Below are 24274 nucleotides of genomic sequence, written 5' to 3' on the forward strand. Positions count from 1 at the left end.
ACTAGGTCTTTAGCAAGAGAAATGTAAGCAGAGGTGGTATGTGCCACTTCCTGGCATCCCATGCACACTCCTCCATGGCCTTTTGCTACTGGTCAGTGGAACAGAGACAGTATCCTGAGTGACTTTCAGAGCCTCATCACCATTATGGTGATACTGTCATACTTGAATCCCAGAAGACTGCAAGGAGAGCTGCCCTCCAATGTGTCAACCACCTTATTCCTGTTAACTGAGCAGGAAATAAATGTCTATAATGTCTGAGCTCTGGGGTGAATTTGTTAGGCAGCTAGACCACCCTAACTCTTACTGAGACACAGGAAAGAAGGGAGAACAGAAACGTACATGGTGGAAGGTGCTGGTTGTAGCTGTAACTCTATTGGGTCGTCCTCACCAGAGCAGCATCAGTCTCCCAATTCTTTTCATCTCAAGGACTGCCAGGGAGGGAACACAATGCTCCCCAATCTTGCAACACACTTTGGGAGAAACAACAGACCAACCAGAAGATTCCATGCCATAAATCTTCCTAACGGATATCTGTTAATTTGGCCCAGTCTCTCACTAAATGCACTCAAACATACTCTAAACAGTCAAGACTGAGACATGATGCAAAACCTCACAACTTTGGCATCTTCTTCTTGATGACAAGTTGTCCTGCTCTGCTGAAAGTTACAAAGAGATGTGTAGACAGCCTGTGGTAACCAACCCCTTGATGTTGCAACATTTAAATATTTCTCTCTGTCCTTCAAAATTCTCAAACAAATGAAACTTCATACAAGTAATATTACAAAATTCATACAATAACACAATGCATTTATTGGAGGGGAGGCTGGTATATGAGTCAGATTAGTCAATAAAAGAAAGTTAAACCATTCTTCAAAAAAAGTTGGAAATCACTGATCTGTACAGTTCTGTCATATTGGACCACAATGCTTACAGAATGAAAAGAATAAATCTGAAAAATAAAGCTTTACTTTAGAGAATAACCTTGAGTAGTTATCAAAACAATAATATCTTTGTGGAATTTCATAAATGAAGATACGTATATTGCTGAATCAATTATTCTCTGCCTAAAAGAACAGATTTGAAAATTACTGTGGAAAGTTACTCTTTTGTACTATATTTCTACTCAATATGAAAGATGGAATCCAAGAGACAGATGGAGATCTGATGGAGAACCAGTGTTGATTTTTCAGGAGACTGTGAGAGCCCTCAGGTTTGGTCTTGTATGTGCAAGGCCCTTGCATATCAAGGGAGAACATCCCCTCCCAATTCCCCAGAGTCATGCAAAACTACCACAAAGCTCCTTTGCAGGCGGATTCTTTACCACTGAACCCCTGGGGAAGCCCAAAAATAAAAAGTACTGTTACCCTAATCTTCATTGTGCCTTAAAAAGGTCCAAGCATATATGGCTTAACCCATTATAATTTATGATCAACCAATGAATAGCCTCCCTGCTGGCTGACAGGATACTTCTAACTCCTGAACAGACCATCCAACTACTTCGTAAGTCTCTTTCTGAGAGGCCTAGCTAATCGCCTCAAATTGCAAATATGGCAAGAGTCCTAGTTTCGAAAATTTAAGAAAACTAGCTTCCTTTCTTAGTTTAAGACTAGCCTCTGCAGTATTCCTACCCAAGAGTATTCTATCTTTCCTTGGATAGCATTGGTAAAATGAAAGGGTTTGTACCAACTGAGAAAAAAGAAGGAACCCACATTAGCTCAGGAACATCTGCTGAGCTACTGTTGCATAAGGCTCCGTGGTAAGCACCATCCATGGCAGAGATAAGCCAGGCACTCTGGAGGCACAGGGAGATGGGACAATGACAGGGCAGTGAGCTCAGCACTGCTGGCATTCGAGCCACAGGCAAATGCTACAAATGCAGGGGGAAAAAAAGAGTGTTTACTCCAAAGTAGGGGACAGCAGAAACTACAGAGTAACTGCTGCTGCTGCTGCTAAGTCGCATCAGTCGTGTCCGACTCTGTGCAACCCCATAGACGGCAGCCCACCAGGCTCCTCCGTCCCTGGGAGGAGCTCAGTAGGACTTCAAAAGGCAGAGAAGGGCAGGGACAGCATTCTCAAGAGAAGGAACAATATGTTTAAAGCCTGAACATCCTCAGCCTTGGTACAGATCACAGCAGCCAGCAGGACTGAAATCAGGCCCAGGGAGCGTGAAATTAGTTTAACATGAGGCCCCAAAGCTAAACCGGGACTAGAAACGGAAAGGCAACAAACACTTTACCAAGGGGTACAAAATTCAGAGCACAGGTAAGGATGGGGGTGGGGAGGGAGGGGATGCGCTCCAATCCTGATGACTTTAGATGCCTTTATCTAACAATGCTGGGAACACGAGCAGTCCAAGTTACTGTCCGTATTAAACAAAATTCCAGGCTTTCCAGTGCCATTACAACATGAGGGCAGGACCTGAGGTGGGGAAGGGGAGACCAGGAATGTCAAGTGACCCCACAACGCTCATGCTTTGTAAGCAGGTGGCCATCAGGAAAGGTCCCTAAATGGAGAAGGCTATTTCCATCAGGGTGGATTTACTGTGTGCCCCATGGCACTCCTAAGTGTCTCAGGAATTTAGGCAAAAATTGCTTAAACAGTCAGTGCTAAACCACTGCAATTCCTCCTCACACTGGCCCCTGTAAGTCCTAACTTACCAATCAGATTTTCAATCTGATTCAGTCTCTTCCTGATTAAATATTTCAAGTCTATGAAGAGTCTCTCTAGGTACTTTTTAATGATGACCCTAAAGGTCACAAGAAGGTTGGGAGTGCTCCCTGGTGGGTACAGAACCACAAACTGACACTCTCCACTAGGCCCTCTCTTGAAGTTACCTGCCATTAAGTTAAATGCTAGCCCTCATCCATCGCACAACTCAACTGAGAGGATCTAGAGGATCCAGACAGCATAAACCAGATGCCCATTGACAGATGAATAGATAAAGCAGCTGTGGTACATAAATACAATGGAATACTACTTAGCCATAAAAAGGAATGCATTTGAGTCAGTTCTAATGAGGTGGATGAACTTCAAAGTGAAGTCAGAAACAGAAAAATAAATATCGTATATTAACACATATGTATGGAACCTAGGGGCTTCCCTGGAAGCTCAGCTGGTAAAGAATCTGCCTGTAATGCAGGAGACGGAGGTTGATTCCTGAGTCAGGAAGTTCTCCTAGAGAAGAGATAGGCTACCCACTCCAGTGTTCTTGGGCTTCCCTGGGGCTCAGATGGCAAAGAATCCACCTGCAATGCAGGAGACCTGGGTTCCATCCCTGGGTTCGAAGATCCCCTAGAGGAGGGCATCACAACCCACTCCAGTATTCTTGCCTGGAGAATCCTCATGGACAGAGGAGCCTGGCAGGATAGAGTCAGTCTATGGGCTCACAAAGAGTTGGACATGACTGTGCAACTAAGCACAACACAGCATGGAATCTAGGAAGATGGTACTGATAATCTATTCATAGGGCAGTAGTGGAGATGAAGACACAGAGCAGACTATGGACATGGTTGGAGGAGGAAGGAGAGGGTGAGACGAATGGGAGAAAGTAGCGTGGAAGCACATACACTACCGTATGTAAAACAGATAGCCAATGAAAATTGGCAGTGTGAATCAGGGAACTCAAACCCAGGCTCTCTAACAACCTAGAGGGGTGGGAAAGAGTTGGGGGTGGGAGGGAGATTCAAGAGGGAGGGGACGTATGTGTACCTGTGGCTAATTCATGTTGATGTGTGCCAGAAATGAAACCTATATTGTAAAGCAATTATCCTTCAATTAAAAATAAACTAAAAAAATAAAAGATAGCAGGCAGCATAATAAGCAGCTAGCTATAGAAACATCTCATTCTACCTACGATCCTCCTAAGTACAATGCAATTGTGTGTCCAAGCCCACTGACTAATGTGTGCCTAGGAGGAATGAAAATTTACCCACTCGGCATGATTGCTGCCTGAAGCAAGCTAACTGCCCATGCTCCTCTCTTAATGTTCTTATCCTGGCCAGGTCTTCAGCACAGCCGTGAGGATCTCTGTCTAAGGAATTGCTACTTGGGGAACTTCTGACATTTGACTTAATCCCCTTTGGATCCACTCAAGGAAACTTTAGAACACTTATGCTCCAGCAGTCTTTCAGGAGCAAGGACACACACATGCAAAGGCTTGGGACAAAACGTCAATAAGGGTATAATGCCAAGGGCACTATTTTTCAAAGAGCACGTGGACCTTATATAATTCAATCTTTTTTTTTTTTTTAATGCTCATACTTTCAAGTTCAGTCCCCTAGGGATGTGAAAGATCTTTAAAAGACCATCTTCCTTATATATTTGAATTAGCTTTTCTCTTTTGGAGGGTTTACTAAAAAAAGTAAACAGAAAAGTCCTTAAGATCAGCCTTATGAGTGCAAGCTCATGTCAATGGCACTGGTCAAGGACATTGTACAGGTTTAAAAGTGCTCTGAGCCGGTTGCTTCAGAAAAGACTGAAAACAGGAAAGGCTCAGCAAAACGATTCATAAAACTTCCTCAACAACTTCTTTTTGCATAGTATAGTATATATTATATTCCACTATCATATAATTTGACCTGTTGCTAAAGTATACTTACTATTAACTTGATTTTTTTTTTTTTAAATGAGAGGTTAAAGTCAAGTCAACTCATCATATGCCCCTTTTTTAGGTTAAAAAAAACCCTTTGTGGGGTAGGCCCAGAAAGTCCAAATGTTTTTTATACAAGAAGTCTTGAGTTCTATTACTTAAAGCTTTACAATCAATAATAATTCTATGCTGTGCAGTAGAAACTAACATAACATTGTAAGCAACCATACTCCAACAAAAAATTTTTAAAAATAATAATGATAATTCTATACACTATGCCCCAAATTATCCTCAGTTCTTTATAAAGAATATGGCTTCACTGAAACTACCAGCTTCAAAGCCTCCCCATTTACTGCATGAGTAAATGCTTTAGCACCCTCTACTGGCCACTTGTTATATCTACTCAGGTCCTAACTCCTCTGGCCAGTAGCCTGCTAACCTTTCAACGGTCACATGGTGGCTACAGCAACCTCACCTCCTTCAAAACCAACTGTGTAAGAGGTGAGCCAGCAGCCACCGCCACAACAGAATGGATGACCCTGAAGTGCTCTCCTGCCGTGGCTTGTCCATGAGTCCTCTGCTGCCAGCAGATTTCACAAATAGCAGCTCCTGTCCTGTCTGGTCTGCACCTGTCTCCAGTAACCAACCCCAGTCTCATTTCCACACACAGATTCCTCTAGGGGCTGAGCCCAGATCACCTTCCCGCTATCTGCTTCATCTGGCCAGCTCCAGGGGGATGGAAGTACCTGGAGAGAGCAGCTCACCTGTCAGGTACCATGTGGGCAAAGAGGACACAACGGAGAGCCTGGAGGCACAATTTCCCCCACAAGCTCATAGATATGATGCCAATCAATCTCCTGCTGTTAGGTGTATATTAGCCAGATTTGGCAGGGGCAGGGGGAGGAGTGCCAGAAGAGAACTTCCCACTTCCCATAACCTCATGACAAAGCAGCTTCCCCTGATCCTCCACAGTCCCCTAGAGAAAGCGAAGCTCCTTTATAGGTTCAAACGCAAGTAATCTGAACCTGTAAGCTCTCATTATCTGGCCCACTTTCTTTTGGAAAGGGAAAAAAATAAGAGTCAACTTGGTATTCATTATTCAATAACAGAAGGAAAGGACAGGAGAGGAAGTAGCAATAAAAAAGAGGGAGCCTCTTCACGCCCAAATCTTGCTAGATCAAGCTACTGTGTACTATTTACTATTGATAAATGCTGGCTGCTTGGATATCCATCATCTATTGACTGAAAAATATTCTTTAGAAGAAGATACTGTAAAGGACTTAAGTGATTCCTTCTATCAAGGAGCTCATGATTTGGGTGCAAAGACCAAACACTTCAAAGGAAGTAACTAGAACATGACAAAGTATCATATCCTTTAGTAAAAAAATATATACTGGAAATTCCATAAATACATACACACAAAGCCCCCTCTCTTTATCTCTCATGTATAGAAAAACAATCATCAAGATATTAATAATGGTCATCTCTAGTGGAACTTTCAATGTATGCTTTTTTCCTTCACATTTTTAGTACTGTTGGATTTCCTATAATAAGAATGTAGTATCTTAACAAAGAGAACAGAAGTAAATTAAAAACCAATTTTTCAAGGGTATAAACAGAGGAAACTACTTATAAATCTAATATTGTACATATCTGTAAACACAGATAAAAATATACAGGAAAAGAAACTGAAGAAAATATATCACATCATGAATGACCATTTTTCTCCAGAGGCCACAGTGATTTTGTCTTTCTGCCTTTCATGTGCTTTCTTATTTCTAGAAGTAAATCTATCTTTACTTGAATCCTGACGTTAAACTCACTCTCATTTTAAAATACCGTTCATAAAGGCGCTTTAGCAATAACCCCTGATGTAATGACACACCTGGAATAAGAGCTGTGCTGATAAGGATGTCCACCTCCTTACACTGTTGAGCAAAGAGCTTCATTTCGGCCTCAATGAACTCTTGGACATCTCCTTTGCGTATCCTCCTTGTCCCTCACCAGATTCCTTCAAATCCACCTCCAAGGGCTCAGCACCCAAAGACTTAAACTGCTCCAAAGCTGCGGCCCTGGTGATTATTGAAGGGGAAGCAGCAGTTATTTCAGGTCCTTAATACAGAAATTAAGATCATCATTTACAGAACTTATTTACAAAACAGAAAGAGACTCACAGACTCAGGAGAACAAATTTATGGTTGCCAGGGGGGAAGGACGGGGGGAAGGGGTAGTTGGGGAGTTTGGGATGGACATGTACACACTGCTATATTTACGATGGATAACCAACAAGGTCCTACTGTATAACACAGGGAACTCTGCTCAATGTTATGTGGCAGCCTGGATGGGAGGGGAGTTTCAGGAGAATGGATACATGTATACCTATGGCTGAGTCCCTTTGCTGTCCACCTGATACTAACACATTGTTAACAGACTATACTCCAATACAAAATAAAATGTTAAGAAAAAAAGATCATTTGTATACACATTGTTAAGAAACTATAAATTCAAAAGTGGACACTCCTTTTTTTGAGATCTCTGACCAGACTGTTTCCATTTTTTTCTAAAGACGGGTAACACTTTTATGATATTTTCTCCTGGAAAAAAAAAAAACTATAGGAAATTCTACTAACTTAATTAACTAAATCACTTAGCTAAGTCACAAAAGAAATTTCACTACTGCCAACTCCAGTCATCAGTTTTGTTTCCTGACAGAGGTCCCATTGTCAATGATGAAGTGAGATCTGACCAACATTCAGATTTGACATCAGTCAAATCCTTTGTAAACATTCCAACTATGGGGACTTAACCACATAAAAGACTCTTACTTAGAAATATTGTTACAAAGTGATTTTTGCCCCTAGTCCGCACTAAATTGTGTTTGAGAAAAGCAATCTATAAATGGCATAAATAGTAAGAAGAACCAACACAATTAACTTATGTAAAAATGGCATAAATGTGAAGAACCAACACAATTAACTTATGTAAAATGCATTCAGGTTAAAAATAAATAAACACTAGCCAAGTTCTATGTACTAGCTGGAAAACCAAAGCCAATAAAGCTCTCAGCTCTAGTGTGTTTAACTCACCACATCCAGTCCACTACAGTGAATCCCAATCTCCCTAATGACAACAATCACTCCAAGTACTTGTTAAAATTCAGGGGAGGGAGGAGGGAGGAGGGTCAGGATGGGGAACATATGTATACCTATGGCGGATTCATTTTGATATATGGCAAAACCAATACAATATTGTAAAGTTAAAAAATTAAAGTAAAAAAAAAATTCAAATTGCCAAGCTCCTCTCCAGAACCACTGAAATTACAATCTCCAGCAGAGGGACCAGAATCTCTATTTTTAGCAAGAGCTGCAGGTCATTCTTATCATCAGGGAAATTTGGGAAACAGTAGTTAGTGGTCTAAGCCCTTCAGCCCCATGATAACCGCCACGGTCAGGTAGGATGTAGAAGGCAGGGCAGGAAAAGTAAGGCATGGATGAACATGAGCTTCTCTCCATTTCTGCCAGCTTGAACAAGGACGTTCATACCTCAGCCAGAACTGAGGACAGCAGAGAGAGACAGAAAGATCCTGGTCCTGGATAGCCCTGATGAGTGATGAGCTGCTGCCTCTATTGTGAAAAGGGAGTCCTTCCCCCGGATTTTCACTTCAGATATAATACATTATCTTTGAATTATTTTTGGCCGAGCAGCACGCAGGATCTTAATTCCACAATATGGATCAAACCCAAGCCTCCTGCAGTGGAAGTGTGGAGTCTTAACCACTGGACCACAGAGAAGTCCCAATAATCCACTGTCTTACACTTTAAGAAGTGACAGGCTTCCCAGGTGGCTCAGTGGTAAAGAATCCACCTGCCAAGCAGGAACGAGGGTTCAATCCCTGGTTCAAGAAGATCCCCTGGAGGAGGCAAGGGCAAGCCACTCCAGTATTCTTACCTGGAAAATTCCATGACAGAAGGAGCCTGGCAGGCTACAGTCCACAGGACTGCAATAGAGTCTAACATGACTTAGTGATTAAACAACAACAAAAAAGTGTGTTCTGAAATGAACATTTTTTTTCATGTATTTTTTTTATTGGAGTATAATTGCTTTACAACGTGTGTGTCAGTTCTGCTGTACAGTGAAGTGATCAGCTATGTGTATACATGTACTCCCTCCCTGTTGGACCTCCCTCCCCACTCCCCCCACGCCCCACCCCTCTAGGTCATCACAGAGCTCCAAACCAAGCTCCCTGTGCTATACAGCAGCCTGAAATGAAGAACAATTCTAATCAACTTCTCTTTAAAGAAATCCTAGGAAAATGATGATGTGTCTGCTTTAAACAAATATGCAATGGACATAATCAAGTACTTTCATCTGGAGGCTCTACTGCTGCCCAATATACTTCACCTGCTTCCATCCTTCAACGCAGAGCATGCCTCTCAACCCCCTACCCTTCACCCCCGCTATGCTCTGCAAGATGTTGCTCATACTACTCCCCTTCTTCAACTCACAACACCTTTTTCAAGCCCTGCTGCTGCTGCTGCTAAGTCGCATCAGTCGTGTCCAACTCTGTGCGACCCATAGACAGCAGTCCAACAGACTCCTCTGTCCCTGGGATTCTCCAGGCAAGAATACTGCAGTGGGTTGCCATTTCCTTCTCCAGTGCATGAAAGTGAAAAGTTTAAAGTGAAGTCGCTCAGTCGTGTCCGACTCCTAGCGACCCTATGGACTGTAGCCTACCAGGCTCCTCCGTCCATGGGATTCTCCAGGCAAGAGTACTGGAGTGGGGTGCCATTGCCTTCTCCGTTTCAAGCCCTACCTAGTGCCTAAAACACATTTCAAGCAGAAATAAAACACAGTAGAGAAACAGAAGAAAGTCAGGAGAGAGATTAGCAAACCCTGCCATCTGGTCCATTGCTAATCTACGTGAAAATACAAGTCTGAGTGTGAGTTGTTTTCTTTTTCTTTTTTTAAATAGTCTCTGATGTACTGTGTCTGGGTCCTTAAAATTTTTTCCCCACTAAGTAATACATTTTCACTTTGAGTAAACTGTGAAAAAGTGGAAATATTTTAAATGGAAAGAAGTCATACAACAGTTTCAATGCACTACTTCAGTTTATAAATTCTAAGGAAAACATAATATTCACCTGAAGCAAAATGTTTTTACCTTAAAGCAATCACGAGTATAGCACTCACCTTGTATCAAATCCCCTAACAATGGCACCCATGGACTTGGCTGCACCTGCAGAAGCCAGCCCAGCAACGCCACCACCAACTATCAGAATCTAGGAGAGAAAACAGAACCCGCGTGTTTAAAATACAGTTCATGATCAAGTGATTATGTAAAATCATCAGCCAGTACCTCTCAGGGCCAGGTATCACACTTAGCATCCACCATTACACCCAGTGGTGCTGGTGATGATATTCAGTCCTCAGAAATGTACTGAGTGGATAGACTACCCTTTAACTGGACCACCACTGTTTTTCAAAAGTTTAAAATAGGGCTTCCCTGGTGGTCTAGTGGTTAAGAATCCACCTGCCAATGCAGGAGACACGGGTTTGATCCCTAGTCCAGGGAGATTCCACGTGCCAAGGAACAACCAACCCTTGAGCCACAACTACTGAAGCCCAGGAGCCCCAGAGCCCGCGCTCCGCAACAAGAGAAGCCACCGCAATGAGAAGCCCGCACACCGCAAAGAGAAACAGCTCCAGCTCACAACTAAAGAAAGCCCATGCAGAGTAACAAAGACTCAAAACAGTCACAATTAAGTAAATCTTAAAAAAAAGTAAAGTTTAGAACAACTTCACAAACAGTGTGATACCCAGCATCTCACTGTAAAAGCTATATACAGCATCAGCAGTGTTGGGAATATTAAAGACTGACGGTTCTTCCCCACCATATCAAAGCTACTTCTAATAGAATCCCCAGGGTAATATTTCTTTATGCTCATAAAACATCAAAATAAGTTTCAGAGATGGGTACAACTTTGTGAAGCATCTAATCCTATTTTGAGCTCAAATGCTTCTACAAGAAAGAGAGGGAACCAAGTGCCTAACTTTGATCCATTGTGAATGAACTGTACCTGAAATCCAAACCAATGTAACTAATCCTCTAACCAAGGCAGGACTGGAGCCAAGGAAATCAAAGAATTCCTCAGAAACAAGAGTCTCCTCATTCTAAACAAGCTAAGAACAATGTTGTCTCTAGCCTAGAATGTGCCTTCCAGAGAAAAGTCCCTATTATACTTCGCAGTCAATTGAAGGCAACTCCTTGTTCCTGCTAAAAAAAAGAGAGAGAGAGACACCCACAGATACAGTGAAGTTTATAAATTCCCACCCACCCATCATGCCCACTTCTTGCACCTCTTCAAGAAGACTAGGCTAGTGGAACTGTGCTCCAGTGACCTCTGGGCAGTGTTTTAGAGATCTCATTTATCAATCTTAATGGGAATGCTTTGTTTAAGGAGCAGAGGGGATTTACAGGAAGGGAGACAAAGAGGGACCAGAGGGAATAAGATGCTACTGGGCCCCAAGGCACCATCCCGCTCCACATACCAAAGCCCAATCCCTGGAAAGGAAGGAAAAGAGAAACAAAGAAGGAAGAAGGAAGGGAGAGAGAGAGAGAGAAAGAAAGCAAAGCAGACTGGGCCAAGTTATCCTGAATCAAGAAATAACAAAGATCCCATAATTTAAAAGACAGAATCCGTTCTCCAGAGAGGGAACAGAGGCTGGAAGTGGAGTAAATACCTACTTATGAAGCCTCCATAAAAATCCCCAAAATACAGGGTTCTGGGAGCTTCCAGGAGTAGGGCCCAAAGAGGGCACTGAAGCCCCACACCCTTTCCCACCTGCCTGCTCACCTCTCCAACAGGACTTTCATCTTATCCTTTATCATATCCTTTCATAATAAACTGATCAACAGGAAGTAAACTGTTTTCCTGAGTTCTGTGAGCAGCTCTAGCAAATTAATCAAACCGAAGGAGGGGGGTTGGGAACCTCTGGTTTACAGCCCACCTGTCAGAAGCATAGGTAGCAATCTAGACTTGTGACTGGCATCTGAGAGGTGAGGGCAGTCCTATGGGCCTGAGCCCTTAACCTGTGAGATGTGACGCTACCTCCAAGTAGACAGTGGGAGAATTCAGTGAAACCGTAGGGTGCCCAGTTGGTGCCGGAGGAGTGCCTGGGGTGGGGAAAATCCCCACAAATTGGTAACAGGAAGTATCAGAAACACAAGCAAGAGTGGATTTTTTCCAAAACAGTCCTAAATCAGACTTTCCCGCATCTGTAAGACAATCTGAATTCTGAGACAAGACCAAGAAGACAGGACCCACGTCATCCAGCCTTGACCTCCCTTTCCAACATCATCTCAGATCACACTTCACCTCACTCACCACACCCCAAGACCAGAGGCCTCCTTCATTTCTCCTCGAGCACAATGAATTCCATCCCATCACAGTGTCTTTAAAGGTGCTTCTCCCCTGGCCCAGAATCCCGAACCCCCCTTTCTTTCTTCCCATCCTTGAGGTCCCAACTTAAATGCTACAGGCACTTTCCCCATCACCCTAACTACAGTAGCCTGCTCCCATTACCCACCCACCATACCATCCTGTTCATTTCCTCCATATATTAAAAAATCTCCTATATTTGTTTGATGGTTTATTTCCTCTCTGTGGGCCCTACTAGAATGTAAGTTACATATGGGAGGGATTTTGTTTGTCTTGTTCATGCCATATTGCCAGCTCCTACAACAGTGCCTGGCATATCACAGCCATCAACAAATTGATTTTAGCTCATTCTGGACAAGTAAGAACACTCCATGTTTAAAGGAAACTCAAAATATTCATTCTACCCTGAAAAGGCCATCTATTATCTAATTCTTTGATATCAGGAAAGTGTTTGTGACATGTAACTAAAATCTCTTATGCTGCAGTTTAAATTCTCAGTAAAGACAGTCACTTTTCCACCTTTTAAAAGCTGACTGATTCTCTTTCCTTTACTCCTTGTCTTCTGTTTCACTTTTTAATCTTTTATAATCACAGCTTTCCTCTCAACTTTCATATAATTCCAGAAAGGTTCTAACCAAAACTGAGTAGTGGATTGTGCATCAAAGCATTCAGCCAGTTTAAGAACAGCAGCCAACTTCTGACCACCATGAGGGCTAGACCTTTACTTATGATCCTAAGAAAGAAGTCCGGATGTAATCACCTTACGTATCAGACCTCTGCGTTGTCTCTTTGTATGTTCTTGTTAAGTGTTCTGGCTCCACTTGGACCACTTGCCATCATCTTCACCTGCTTCACCTGGACTCTTTTGGGGGAGTTTTTGGTGAGGGGGGTTGATTTTTTTGGCCGCACCACAAGGCATGAGGGATCTTAGTTCCCTGACCAATGATCAAACTCTGCAGTAGAAGCGTGACACTTTAACCACTGGACCGCCAGGGAAGTCCCACCTGCTCTGTTTTTAAAGTAAAATACTATATACTGGGTTATATACTATATAATACATATACTATATAGTTACATACTAGATTTCTAGTATATATCCTAGTAGATATATACATATATCTACTAGATATATATACTATATACTAAACATATGTGTGTGCTAAGTCACTTCAGTCAGGTCTGACTCTGTGTGACCCCATAGACTGCAGCCTGCCAGGCTCCTCTGTCCATGGGATTCTTCAGGCAAGAATACTAGAGTGGGTTGCCATGTCCTCCTCCAGAGGATCTTCCCAGCCCAGGGACTGAACTGGCATCTCTTAAGTCCACCTATATTGGCAGGTGGGTTCTTTACCACTTGCGCCATCTGGGAAGCTATATACTAGGTATACTATGCTATATACTAGATATATATATCTACTAGTATATATACTAGAAATCTAGCATATAACTATTCAGTGTATATATATATATATTATATAGTATATAATCCAGCATATAATTTATATAATATACTAGATAGATATACAGAGACACTATTTACACACTAGCATATATACTAGAGTTCTCAAAGCTGCTATTGTTTTTTTTTTTTCATTTTTTCCGGATTTCTTTTGTGTGAGAGCTCTGGATTGATATTACAAAGAACGTAAAAGCAGGAAGCACCAAGTACACCTATACCCCCCAAAGTGTACTCTGCAGATAGATGACAATATTTAAGGTCCTGTTTCCTATACTTTACCAAAGTGCTTATACTGCCATTTACGACATGTGGCCTTGAAGGTCACAGCATAATCTATTCTTTCACTTAGCCACCCTGACCTATCTCCTGCTCCTCTCTGCTCTAAATATAGATTAAAGAAACTGCAGCCTTTCCCCCTGCCAAATACTCTGACTACACCACCTACTATTTACTGTCCTCTTGACCCAAAATTTGGCAAAAAGTGAGAAAACCAAGTCCTTCCCAAGCCAAAATGTCACAATCACTGGGAAGTTGAGAGCTTGCTAAATGGTGTCACGAAGTTTTAAAAAAACTAGTAATAAGTCACCCAAATCCCTTTAAGAATTCAAGTTAGAAAGTAAAAAACAGAAAGGGAAAAAAAAAACCTTAGAACTTCCAGAAATGTCAAAAATTCTTTTTTTCCCAAGTAATCTTAAGCAACTTTGAGGCGCCACCATATATTACACGTGACACAAAAGTTATCACTGTGACATTAACAGAGAACCAAAATTTTTAAATAACTGTATATATCCTTGCCTTTAATTAATTCACACTATAAAGAAACATTAAAAGTTTAACCTACCTTAGCTGGAGGAACTTTTCCAGCAGCTGTGATCTGACCAGTAAAAAACCGTCCAAAATGATTTGCTGCTAGTACAACAGCCTTGTAACTTAGGAAAATAGACAAATAAGTGGATAAATAAGTCTATAAAATTAAAGAACTTAAGCTTATATTATCAAAATTATTAGAGAACAACTAAAATTTATACAGTAAGTACTATCTGTCAAAAACAGCTCTAGGTACTGCATATATACTTACTCCTTTGATCTTCACAACAACCCTGTGGATAAATATAACTATAATCTTCATTTTATAGGTGAGGAAATTGAGGCATGGAGAGACAAAGAGACTTGACCGAGGTCCCTCAGCTATTAAATGGCAGAGCCAGACATCTGACCCTAGCATCCTGCCTGCAGACACACTCTTACCCATGATGCTCTCTGACTTCATGATGACCACTACAGAAAATTAGCTCGGATAAAATAAGAGAAGCGAAGGGAAGACAAGAAAATGCTAACAACAGTTTGCTTTGGCAGCTAGGACTACAGGTACTTTAAACTTTACTTTATCATCCAAATTTTCTTTGATGACTGTGTAGCATTTATATAATATGGGGAAAAAATCTTTAAAATTAAAAAATGAGGTTGGCTATCTGTTCATACATAACAAAATTCCAACCTCATAACCAAAAACACTTCCCCTGATCTCTAATGGTTGGAACTGTCATATTTTGAGACAGCACGATCTAATTCGAATCTGAGTTCTGTCACTAACTAGTTTTGTGACCTTGGGCAAATTTCTTTAATTCTCTAATTCTTGGTTTCCTCATCTCTAAACTGGGGACAATAAGGGTCTCTTAGAGTTGTTTTAAGGACTGAATAAGATAATTCAGTAAAGCCCTTACCATAAAGAATCACAATAAGTGCCTGGCAAGTATGTTTTTAGCTAAAGAAACACTCTATACATCAAAAACTAGCAATTTATACCAAGTTTTCTTTTTTTTTTTTTTTTTTTTTTTTCGTTTCTTACATGATATTTTACATGTTACAATGTCATTCTCCCAAATCTTCCCACCCTCTCCCTCTCCCACAGAGTCCATAAGACTGTTCTATACATCAGTGTCTCTTTTGCTGTCTCGTACACAGGGTTATTGTTACCATCTTTCTAAATTCCATATATATGCGTTAGAATACTGTATTTATGTTTTTCCTTCTGGCTTACTTCACTCTGTATAATAGGCTCCAGTTTCATCCACCTCATTAGAACTGATTCAAATGTATTCTTTTGAATGGCTGAGTAATACTCCATTGTGTATATGTACCACAGCTTTCTTATCCATTCATCTGCTGATGGACATCTAGGTTGCTTCCATGTCTTGGCTATTATAAACAGTGCTGCGATGAACATTGGGGTACACGTGTCTCTTTCCCTTCTGGTTTCCTCAGTGTGTATGCCCAGCAGTGGGGTTGCTGGATCATAAGGCAGTTCTATTTCCAGTTTTTTAAGGAATCTCCACACTGTTCTCCATAGTGGCTGTACTAGTTTGCATTCCCACCAACAGTGTAAGAGGGTTCCCTTTTCTCCACACCCTCTCCAGCATTTATTATTTGTAGACTTTTGGATCGCAGCCATTCTGACTGGTGTGAAATGGTACCTCATAGTGGTTTTGATTTGCATTTCTCTGATAATGAGTGATGTTGAGCATCTTTTCATGTGTTTGTTAGCCATCTGTATGTCTTTTTGGAGAAATGTCTATTTAGTTCTTTGGCCCATTTTTTGATTGGGTCGTTTATTTTTCTGGAGTTGAGCTGTAGGAGTTGCTTGTATATTTTTGAGATTAGTTGTTTGTCGGTTGCTTCATTTGCTATTATTTTCTCCCATTCTGAAGGCTGTCTTTTCACCTTGCTAATAGTTTCCTTTGATGTGCAGAAGCTTTTAAGGTTAATTAGGTCCCATTTGTTTATTTTTGCTTTTATTTCCAATATTCTGGGAGGTGGGTCATAGAGGATCCTGCTGTGATGTATGTCGGAGAGTGTTTTGCCTATGTTCTCCTCTAGGAGTTTTATAGTTTCTGGTCTTACGTTTAGATCTTTAATCCATTTTGAGTTTATTTTTGTGTATGGTGTTAGAAAGTGGTCCAGTTTCATTCTTTTACAAGTGGTTGACCAGATTTCCCAGCACCACTTGTTAAAGAGATTGTCTTTAATCCATTGTATATTCTTGCCTCCTTTGTCGAAGATAAGGTGTCCATATGTGCGTGGATTTATCTCTGGGCTTTCTATTTTATTCCATTGATCAATATTTCTGTCTTTGTGCCAGTACCATACTGTCTTGATAACTGTGGCTTTGTAGTAGAGCCTGAAGTCAGGTAGGTTTATTCCTCCAGTTCCATTCTTCTTTCTCAAGATCGCTTTGGCTATTCGAGGTTTTTTGTATGTCCATACAAATTGTGAAATTATTTGTTCTAGCTCTGTGAAGAATACTGTTGGTAGCTTGATAGGGATTGCGTTGAATCTATAAATTGCTTTGGGTAGTATACTCATTTTCACTATATTGATTCTTCCAATCCATGAACATGGTATATTTCTCCATCTATTAGTGTCCTCTTTGATTTCTTTCACCAGTGTTTTATAGTTTTCTATATATAGGTCTTTAGTTTCTTTAGGTAGATATATTCCTAAGTATTTTATTCTTTCTGTTGCAATGGTGAATGGAATTAAAAGGAATCCAAATTGGAAAAGAAGAAGTAAAACTCTCACTATTTGCAGATGACATGATCCTCTACATAGAAAACCCTAAAGAGTCCACCAGAAAATTACTAGAAATAATCAATGACTACAGTAAAGTTGCAGGATATAAAATCAACACACAGAAATCCCTTGCATTCCTATACACTAATAATGAGAAAACAGAAAGAGAAATTAAGGAAACAATTCCAAGTTTTCTTTACTGGGTATTTTTACTACATTAAATTACCTATTACATTAATTTCATTTTCATATTATTTTATACTTAAAAGGTACTTTTGCACACTCAGTAACAAACACTCTACCTTATCATTATAATGCAAAGATTATAATCATAATGCAAGCATTATGATGATAAGATCCACCTACTAGCTGACAAAAAAACCTTTACCTGGTCATATTTTTGTAAAACAAATTTATAATAATCAATGCAAAAGCATGTAATAGTTACTACTATTACTTATAGCAAGAAAAAATATTTTAATGATTATATTACTTGTTAGTTCTGAATCCAAGTGATAAAAAGTTTCAGAGAGCAAAGATGATAAAGACTCAAAGGCCACGGGAAGAAATTAATTTTGATTAAAAGATTTAGTTGCTGTATTGGGGGGAAAAAAAAAACCAGACAGATTACACAGGAAATGTACAAGAAAACGTTGGTAGTGGGGAAAAGTGATAAAAGTGGGCCTGTTTTGGAGGAGAGCAAAAAGGCTCACATGAACACAGTGAACTAGGAGGAGCATGTCATCACAGTAACACGCCTATGTGTGTGAGTTAGATAATGATTTATCACATATTGTATGGGTAAGTCGGAGAAGGCAATGGCACCCCACTCCAGTACTCTTGCCTGGAAAATCCCATGGACGGAGGAGCTTGGTAGGCTGCAGTCCATGGGGTCGAGAAGAGTCAGACACAACTGAGCGACTTCACTTTCACTTTTCACTTTCATGCATTGGAGAAGGAATTGGCAACCCACTCCAGTGTTCTTGCCTGAAGAATCCCAGGGACGGAGGAGCCTGGTGGGCTGCTGTCTCTGGGGTCGCACAGAGTCGGACACGACTGAAACGACTTAGCAGCAGCAGCAGCAGCAATACGGGTAAGTATACTAGACGATTCATCTCTAACTACGCCTTTTGCATATATCAGCTCAGGACCTAAGACAGTGATTCTTTAAAACTGTGTCCCTGGATCTCCAAAAGCTCACACTTCAACCAACTATTAGAGCATCATGGATGGGAAGGAAAACAGAGACACAGTGTTTCTGGATACCCTTCTGTCCCTTAATTCAACTGAAGTGAAGTGTTAGTCGCTCAGTCGTGTCCAACTCTTTGCGACCCCATAGACTATAGCCCTCCAGGCTCCTCTGTCCATGGGATTCACCAGTCAAGAATACTGCAGTGGGTTGCCATTTCCTTCTCCAGGGGAATCTTCCTGAACCAGGGATCAACCCCAGGTCTCCTGCATTGCAGGCAGATTCTTTTACTGTCTGAACCACCAAGAAAGCATTAATTCAACTAAGGCCACTTGAATTATTGGATTTGTCTATATTCCCTCATGTTTCATTTGCTCAAAAGATTCTGCAGCTGAAAACCACCGATCTAGAGCTACTGACTGGGATAACCTTTCGCACATGTGCAAAGCAACACCATCCTTAAAACTTCACATTGTTCATTTCCTACATAAAGGTTTCCCTGATGGCTCAGATGGTAAAGAATCTGACTGCAATGCAGGAAACTGGGGTTCAATCCCTGGGTCAGGAAGATCTGCTAGAGAAAGGAATATCTACTCACTCCATTATTCTTGCCCGGAAAATTCCACGGACAGAGGAACCTGGCAGACTATAGGCCATTCAGACACAACTGAATGGACAGAGGAACCTGGCAGACTATAGGCCATTCAGACACAACTGAATGACACTTTCTTTCCTATATAAAATTTTAAGTCCCACACTGCATAAGCTCTTTCAGAAACTAAATAAATGTGACAAAAGTTTACATTGTCCCTCTGCATTAATTCACATCACAAAAAAATCTTCAAACCAATCATTTGTCATATTACATAAGGAAACAAAATGTATTCTATTTGTCATTTTTGTTTACTGCATCTCTTTCACATCAAAAATGAACAGCTGGAATCCAGAGAAGAATCTGTAGCACATTTGATATGCTACATCTAAGATATGAAACCTAAGAAAACTTTTGGCTCCTAGGTCAGCTGTAAAAGTCTTTATTCAGGTTATCTTTCTTCCTATATCGTTTTATTTTTAAATTTTTTTCATTTGTTGGTGCCTCACTCATATTAGCAAGTTGCCACTATTAATCGTTTTCTGCCTAAAATCTAATTCGTTTCTTAGATAAGCTGATTTCATAAACATCATCTGATTTCCAGATTTTCCCCACTCTCCAGGCAGAGTCAGCAATATACTGCACTTACATAGTTATGCCTGTCCCTGCTCTGTGGCAGGCATAGGCACACATGACTGTTACTCAGTCAGAGACACATTCCTCTGAGCTGAATGGGTCCTAGAATTCTCAACACAGAGTCCTGGCAATAGACGGGGAATGCATTCAGGCCGGCAGGCAAATGAAGTTTATTGCCATCTTGGCCACGGTTAGCCTTTAGTTATCATGGTTTTGACCTAAGATGAAATTTCCTCGAGTGCAGACATTTCCCTATTATTAAATAATTTATAAATTTCCCTAGGCAAAATGTAATTAAAGTGCTAATCTATCAATATGTATATATTAGATGGGACCATATGAAACTGCTAATGTTCTACCATTTTTGACCCTATGACAACAGTAATTTATGTCAACTAAACTTAGTCTGGTAATAATTTCACAATATATACATATATCAAATCATTGTATAAATTTTAAGGTGGAAACAATGTTCTATGACAATTATACCACAATAAAACTGTAATTTCAACTAATATATACATAGACACACACACACACACACACACATGAAATACAGTATATCACCATTAAAGTACAAATAAGTTCCAAAGAAAAAAAATTGGAACATTATGTATTCAGAAATCAGAAGTACTTTTTAAGCATAGATTCAGAAGCCTCATAATTAGTAAACTAAAATAAGACTTTCTACATTGCACCCTTTCTCATTCTATATAAATAACAGTCTTAAAAACAGTACTAGACTTATGTGAATTTTAAACCATTTGTCCTAAATTGTTATCACTACCCTTGCTATTGACTTTAGTAAAATATGAGTTTACTACATTAAAGCTTTTGGATAATTATAAATTGCTAAGACTATGGTTTACTTACCATGCAGTTTTTCATGAAAACAGATATTAAGAAAATAAGCACACATTTGAAAAAAAAGTCATTTCCTTTGGTAGAAAGAAATACTACTTCCCTTCTGCCCATGAAGATTAAAAAGTAATGTACATAGCAGGCAAAGTGAATAGCCATTTCCTACTGATGACCGTGGAACAACACGAATCTTAAAAGTAACTGAAGCACACTCTTGGAAGGCTGCAATCTCCTAGCCACTACAAGTAAAATCATTGTAAGAGAGAAGAGCTGTAGTGAGCACGTTTCTGTAGCACCACTGTGCTCTTGTTCAACTGGAAAACAATCAACCTACCCGGCAATGTTGGCCATGGAGCTTAGCGCATCATATCCCTGAGCAATTGTGACTCTTGGAACCTGGTCCATTGCCAGAACTGTCGTCTTCCTTTTGGACAGTTTATTTAGCAAGTCTGGATTTTGGGCTGGGTAAATAAAACTGATCAGTGTACCCGATGTCTTTAAAAGATCAGCTTCATGAACACCTAATGTTGGGTTAAGCATAGGGGCTCGCACCTGGGGGAAAAAATGTCACTGATTAAAAACGTAAATACCTTTATCTTATTTTTAAGTAAACAAGACAACTAAAATAATATACCATTATTGAAATAACACTCCAGAAATAATCTCTCATGAAAAAATTTCTTCCTCAATTCCTAAATAAAATAAAGCACATAGAAATTTATGCCACTGATTATCTGACTGAACTTATGACCTAGTCTTGAGTAACAAGCACACATACCTGGAAATAGTGTCAGGACAGGTTTGACAATGACAGGTAGAGGAATTAAAAAAAACAACAATCTGTTTTTTTGGGGGAAACAGGTTCTACAACAAATCTGTTGTCCAAAATCCACTACTCTGGTAAAATTAAGAAACATTAGAATAAACAGACAGTAAGCTTTTGTTGAATGTTCAAAGATTCAATTCTTGTTAATTTGCAAGCATAAACATTTGGAGTGGTTAGAAGTTAAGAACATCATAAACTAAAATCTCCATGTCATGTGTATAGATTTATGCCACCTTAAAGTTTCAGAAAAATCTACAGATGGACACAACTCAAACCAGTAGCCTTGCTGAGTTGGGTTTAAGCAAAAGCTGCAACGTACTCTGTTACGTTGAATCAAGTCAATGACACACACTATACATGCCTGAAAGTTTCAACTGTCTACTTTTTCAAGCCAAATTTTTAAAACTTCCAATTAAAAAGGTGTTTTAAAATGTGTTTTACATCCCTGTTCAAAGTCAACCTTCAATTAAAGTGTATCATTTCATTAGCTCCCAATCTGCAACAGCAGTGCTCTTAGGCTAGAAAGCACAGAACAAATACAGCTCTAGGACTTCTGTTTTAAAAGGAAATGAAACACAAACACTAGGTCAATACTTCATTTAACAGCATTTCATCTCAATTTACCTATGAAACACCTTTATCTGTCATTCCCATTTCAGTTGTTGCTGTGGTGATGCGTGTGATTTTAGGCTCTGGACTTTAATTAGACTCTCTGACAAGGTCTATTTTTTTCCTCAGTGAGAATCTATAATATAGATTTAATAAACATAGAGGACAACTTTGAATCTCCTGGCCCTATCAAATGCTTAGCTGAAACTGCTGACATCTGAGTGAGTGAAGCCAACACAATGTCTCCCTGAAGATGCTTTTTGGGGGTAACAAATTCCTCAGAATATTAACAGGCTTGAAGAGAGGTCTCAGAAGAGAGACCCTAGGTCAAGTAGTTTATTACTACAAATATAAAATTATTTAAGTTTTCGTATTACAGGATTCCTCAGTGTCTTTAACATGGCTCATACACATTGTGAATCTACAGGAAACACATAGCATTTCTAAAGCTTACGTGCACCTAGTAACCTCTTTTTGTGGGGTACCTCAAAAGGTTTTTGATCCCTAAAACATACATTAGAATGGATTACACTTATTTTTCGATTTTCCCCTAAGCTTTTTATTATACTGTTATCTCAAGTATCAGTATACCTAAATGCTTAAACACTTAAATTACTATTTATTTCCATATCATAAAATTTGTTATTAATTTTCTATAGAAAAGTTTTGTGTCTCCTGCAAAAAACACTATGTAAGATCCTATCAAGTTATTCAGTTGACTATATGTAAAAAAAGCCTAGGTATTGATTCCCTTTAGAAATTAATGTAGGAAAAAGCTGGTCTATCCTAGAAAAGTGAGACTATTTTAACCTGATAAACATGCTTATTTAATCCATACCTCACACTACTTGCCTTGGTTGCGTGTTAAGACATTTCAGTCATGTTTGACTCTTGCGACCATATGGACTATAGCCCAGCGGGCTCCTCTGTCCACAGGGATTCTCCAGGCAAGAATACTGGAATGGGTTGCCAGGCCCTCCTCCAGGGGATCCTCCTGATGTAGGGACTGAACCTGCACCTTCTGCGACTCCTGCGTTGCACTCGGATTCTTTACCCCTGAGCCACCCTGCCCCACGTGGCTTGGTTACCGAAGACTTAAGATTTAGTTACTGTTCAGCTCATCTATGTTATACTCTTGATACAGTTTCCCTTTCTCTACATGATTTTTTACTTCAGATTTTATTGTAAAGTTCTTTAGCATATAGCTCTCTATTACACATTACCTTAAGACCTTTTATTAAAGTAGGTAAGTCTATTCTAAGCCCAACGTTACTTTTCCAGAATAGTCCTGCCCTCTGGAAATAATACTTACATCAGTTAAATCACTGACCTATGATCCTTCAAGATATCAGAATACCACTGTGCATTCAGTCCAAGGAGTTCTTTGCCTCTTACTATTCTAGTAGGAGTTAAATACTCACCCCAGAGAAGGCAATGGCACCCCACTCCAGTACTCTTGCCTGGAATATCCCCGGACAGAGGAGCCTGGTGGGCTGCAGTCCATGGGGTCGCTAGAGTCGGACACGACTGAGCGACTTCACTTTCACTTTCACTTTCATGCACTGGAGAAGGAAATGGCAACTCACTCCAGTGTTCTTGCTGGAGAATCCCAGGGATGGGGAAGCCTAGTGGGCTGCCATCTATGGGGTCGCACAGAGAGTCGGACACAACTGACAACGACTTAGCAGCAGCAGCAGCAGCAAATACTCACCCAGGGGTAATGTGGACATATAGGAACCATATTGGTACGAATGTTACCTAGCCAATAGGAAATTCCACAGAGGCAAATGTAAGAAAGAAGATCATTTCTTCTTTTCTCGTGCTTAAATATAGTAATATAGTTCACATTGCCTCATAAAAGTTCTGAGTTCTGGTGGCTCAGACAGTAAAGAATCTGCCTGCCATGTGGGAGACCCAGGTTTGATCCCTGGGTTGGGAAGATCCCCTGGAGGAGGGCATGACAACCTACTCCAGTATTCTTGCCTAGAGAATTCCAGGGACAGAGGAGCCTAGTAGGCTACAGCCCAGGGGGTCACAAAGAGTCGGGCATGACTGAGTGACCAACACTTTCACTTTCATAAAAGTTCTACTGAAACGTGAAGAATAGTCACAACATGCAATCATTTCTTTGAGGAAAAAAGCATCATTTGAAAGTATGAAAACTGTAACAAAAGAGAAAGTACTTTAATCTTGGTACAAGAAGTAATCTTTCTACAAGAAGATTAGAAAGTCCGCAAGCCATAAATGGAAGGGGGAAAGGAAATAATACTTTGACCACCAAATCAGAAGCCAGCACTTCCTTCGCCCCTTGGATCTGGGCACCTGCTGCTCTGTAGTGATCATCTGAGAACTTGGAAGCTTCACCTGCGCCCAGATTCCACACAACATTAAACCCCTGCTTGACCAAGGCCTGACGCCAGCAGGAGACAATGCCACTCGCTTCTCATTTGGAAAATCTCTTTGGGGACCCCAACAGTTAGTTCTTGTATGGAATTCCTACAACAA

At 40.4% G+C, this 24274-nt stretch overlaps 1 protein-coding gene across 1 annotated transcript; it reads right to left on the reverse strand.

Moving 5' to 3' along the window:
• Window positions 1–6471: 6471 nt before the first annotated feature.
• LOC113888632 (NAD(P) transhydrogenase, mitochondrial-like) lies at window positions 6472–24135 on the reverse strand. Its single transcript, XM_027535675.1, has 5 exons — window positions 24039–24135; window positions 20669–20886; window positions 14328–14415; window positions 9779–9867; window positions 6472–6660 (listed from the first exon to the last, which is right to left on the reverse strand). The coding sequence occupies exons 2-5, from the start codon at window positions 20872–20874 to the stop codon at window positions 6534–6536; spliced, it is 510 nt and encodes a 169-aa protein (XP_027391476.1). The 5' UTR covers window positions 20875–20886; window positions 24039–24135; the 3' UTR covers window positions 6472–6533.
• Between the last annotated feature and the right edge of the window lie 139 nt (window positions 24136–24274).

This window comes from Bos indicus x Bos taurus, unplaced genomic scaffold (assembly GCF_003369695.1).
Source record: "Bos indicus x Bos taurus breed Angus x Brahman F1 hybrid unplaced genomic scaffold, Bos_hybrid_MaternalHap_v2.0 tig00000315_arrow_arrow_obj, whole genome shotgun sequence".
Classification (NCBI taxonomy): Eukaryota; Metazoa; Chordata; class Mammalia; order Artiodactyla; family Bovidae; genus Bos; species Bos indicus x Bos taurus.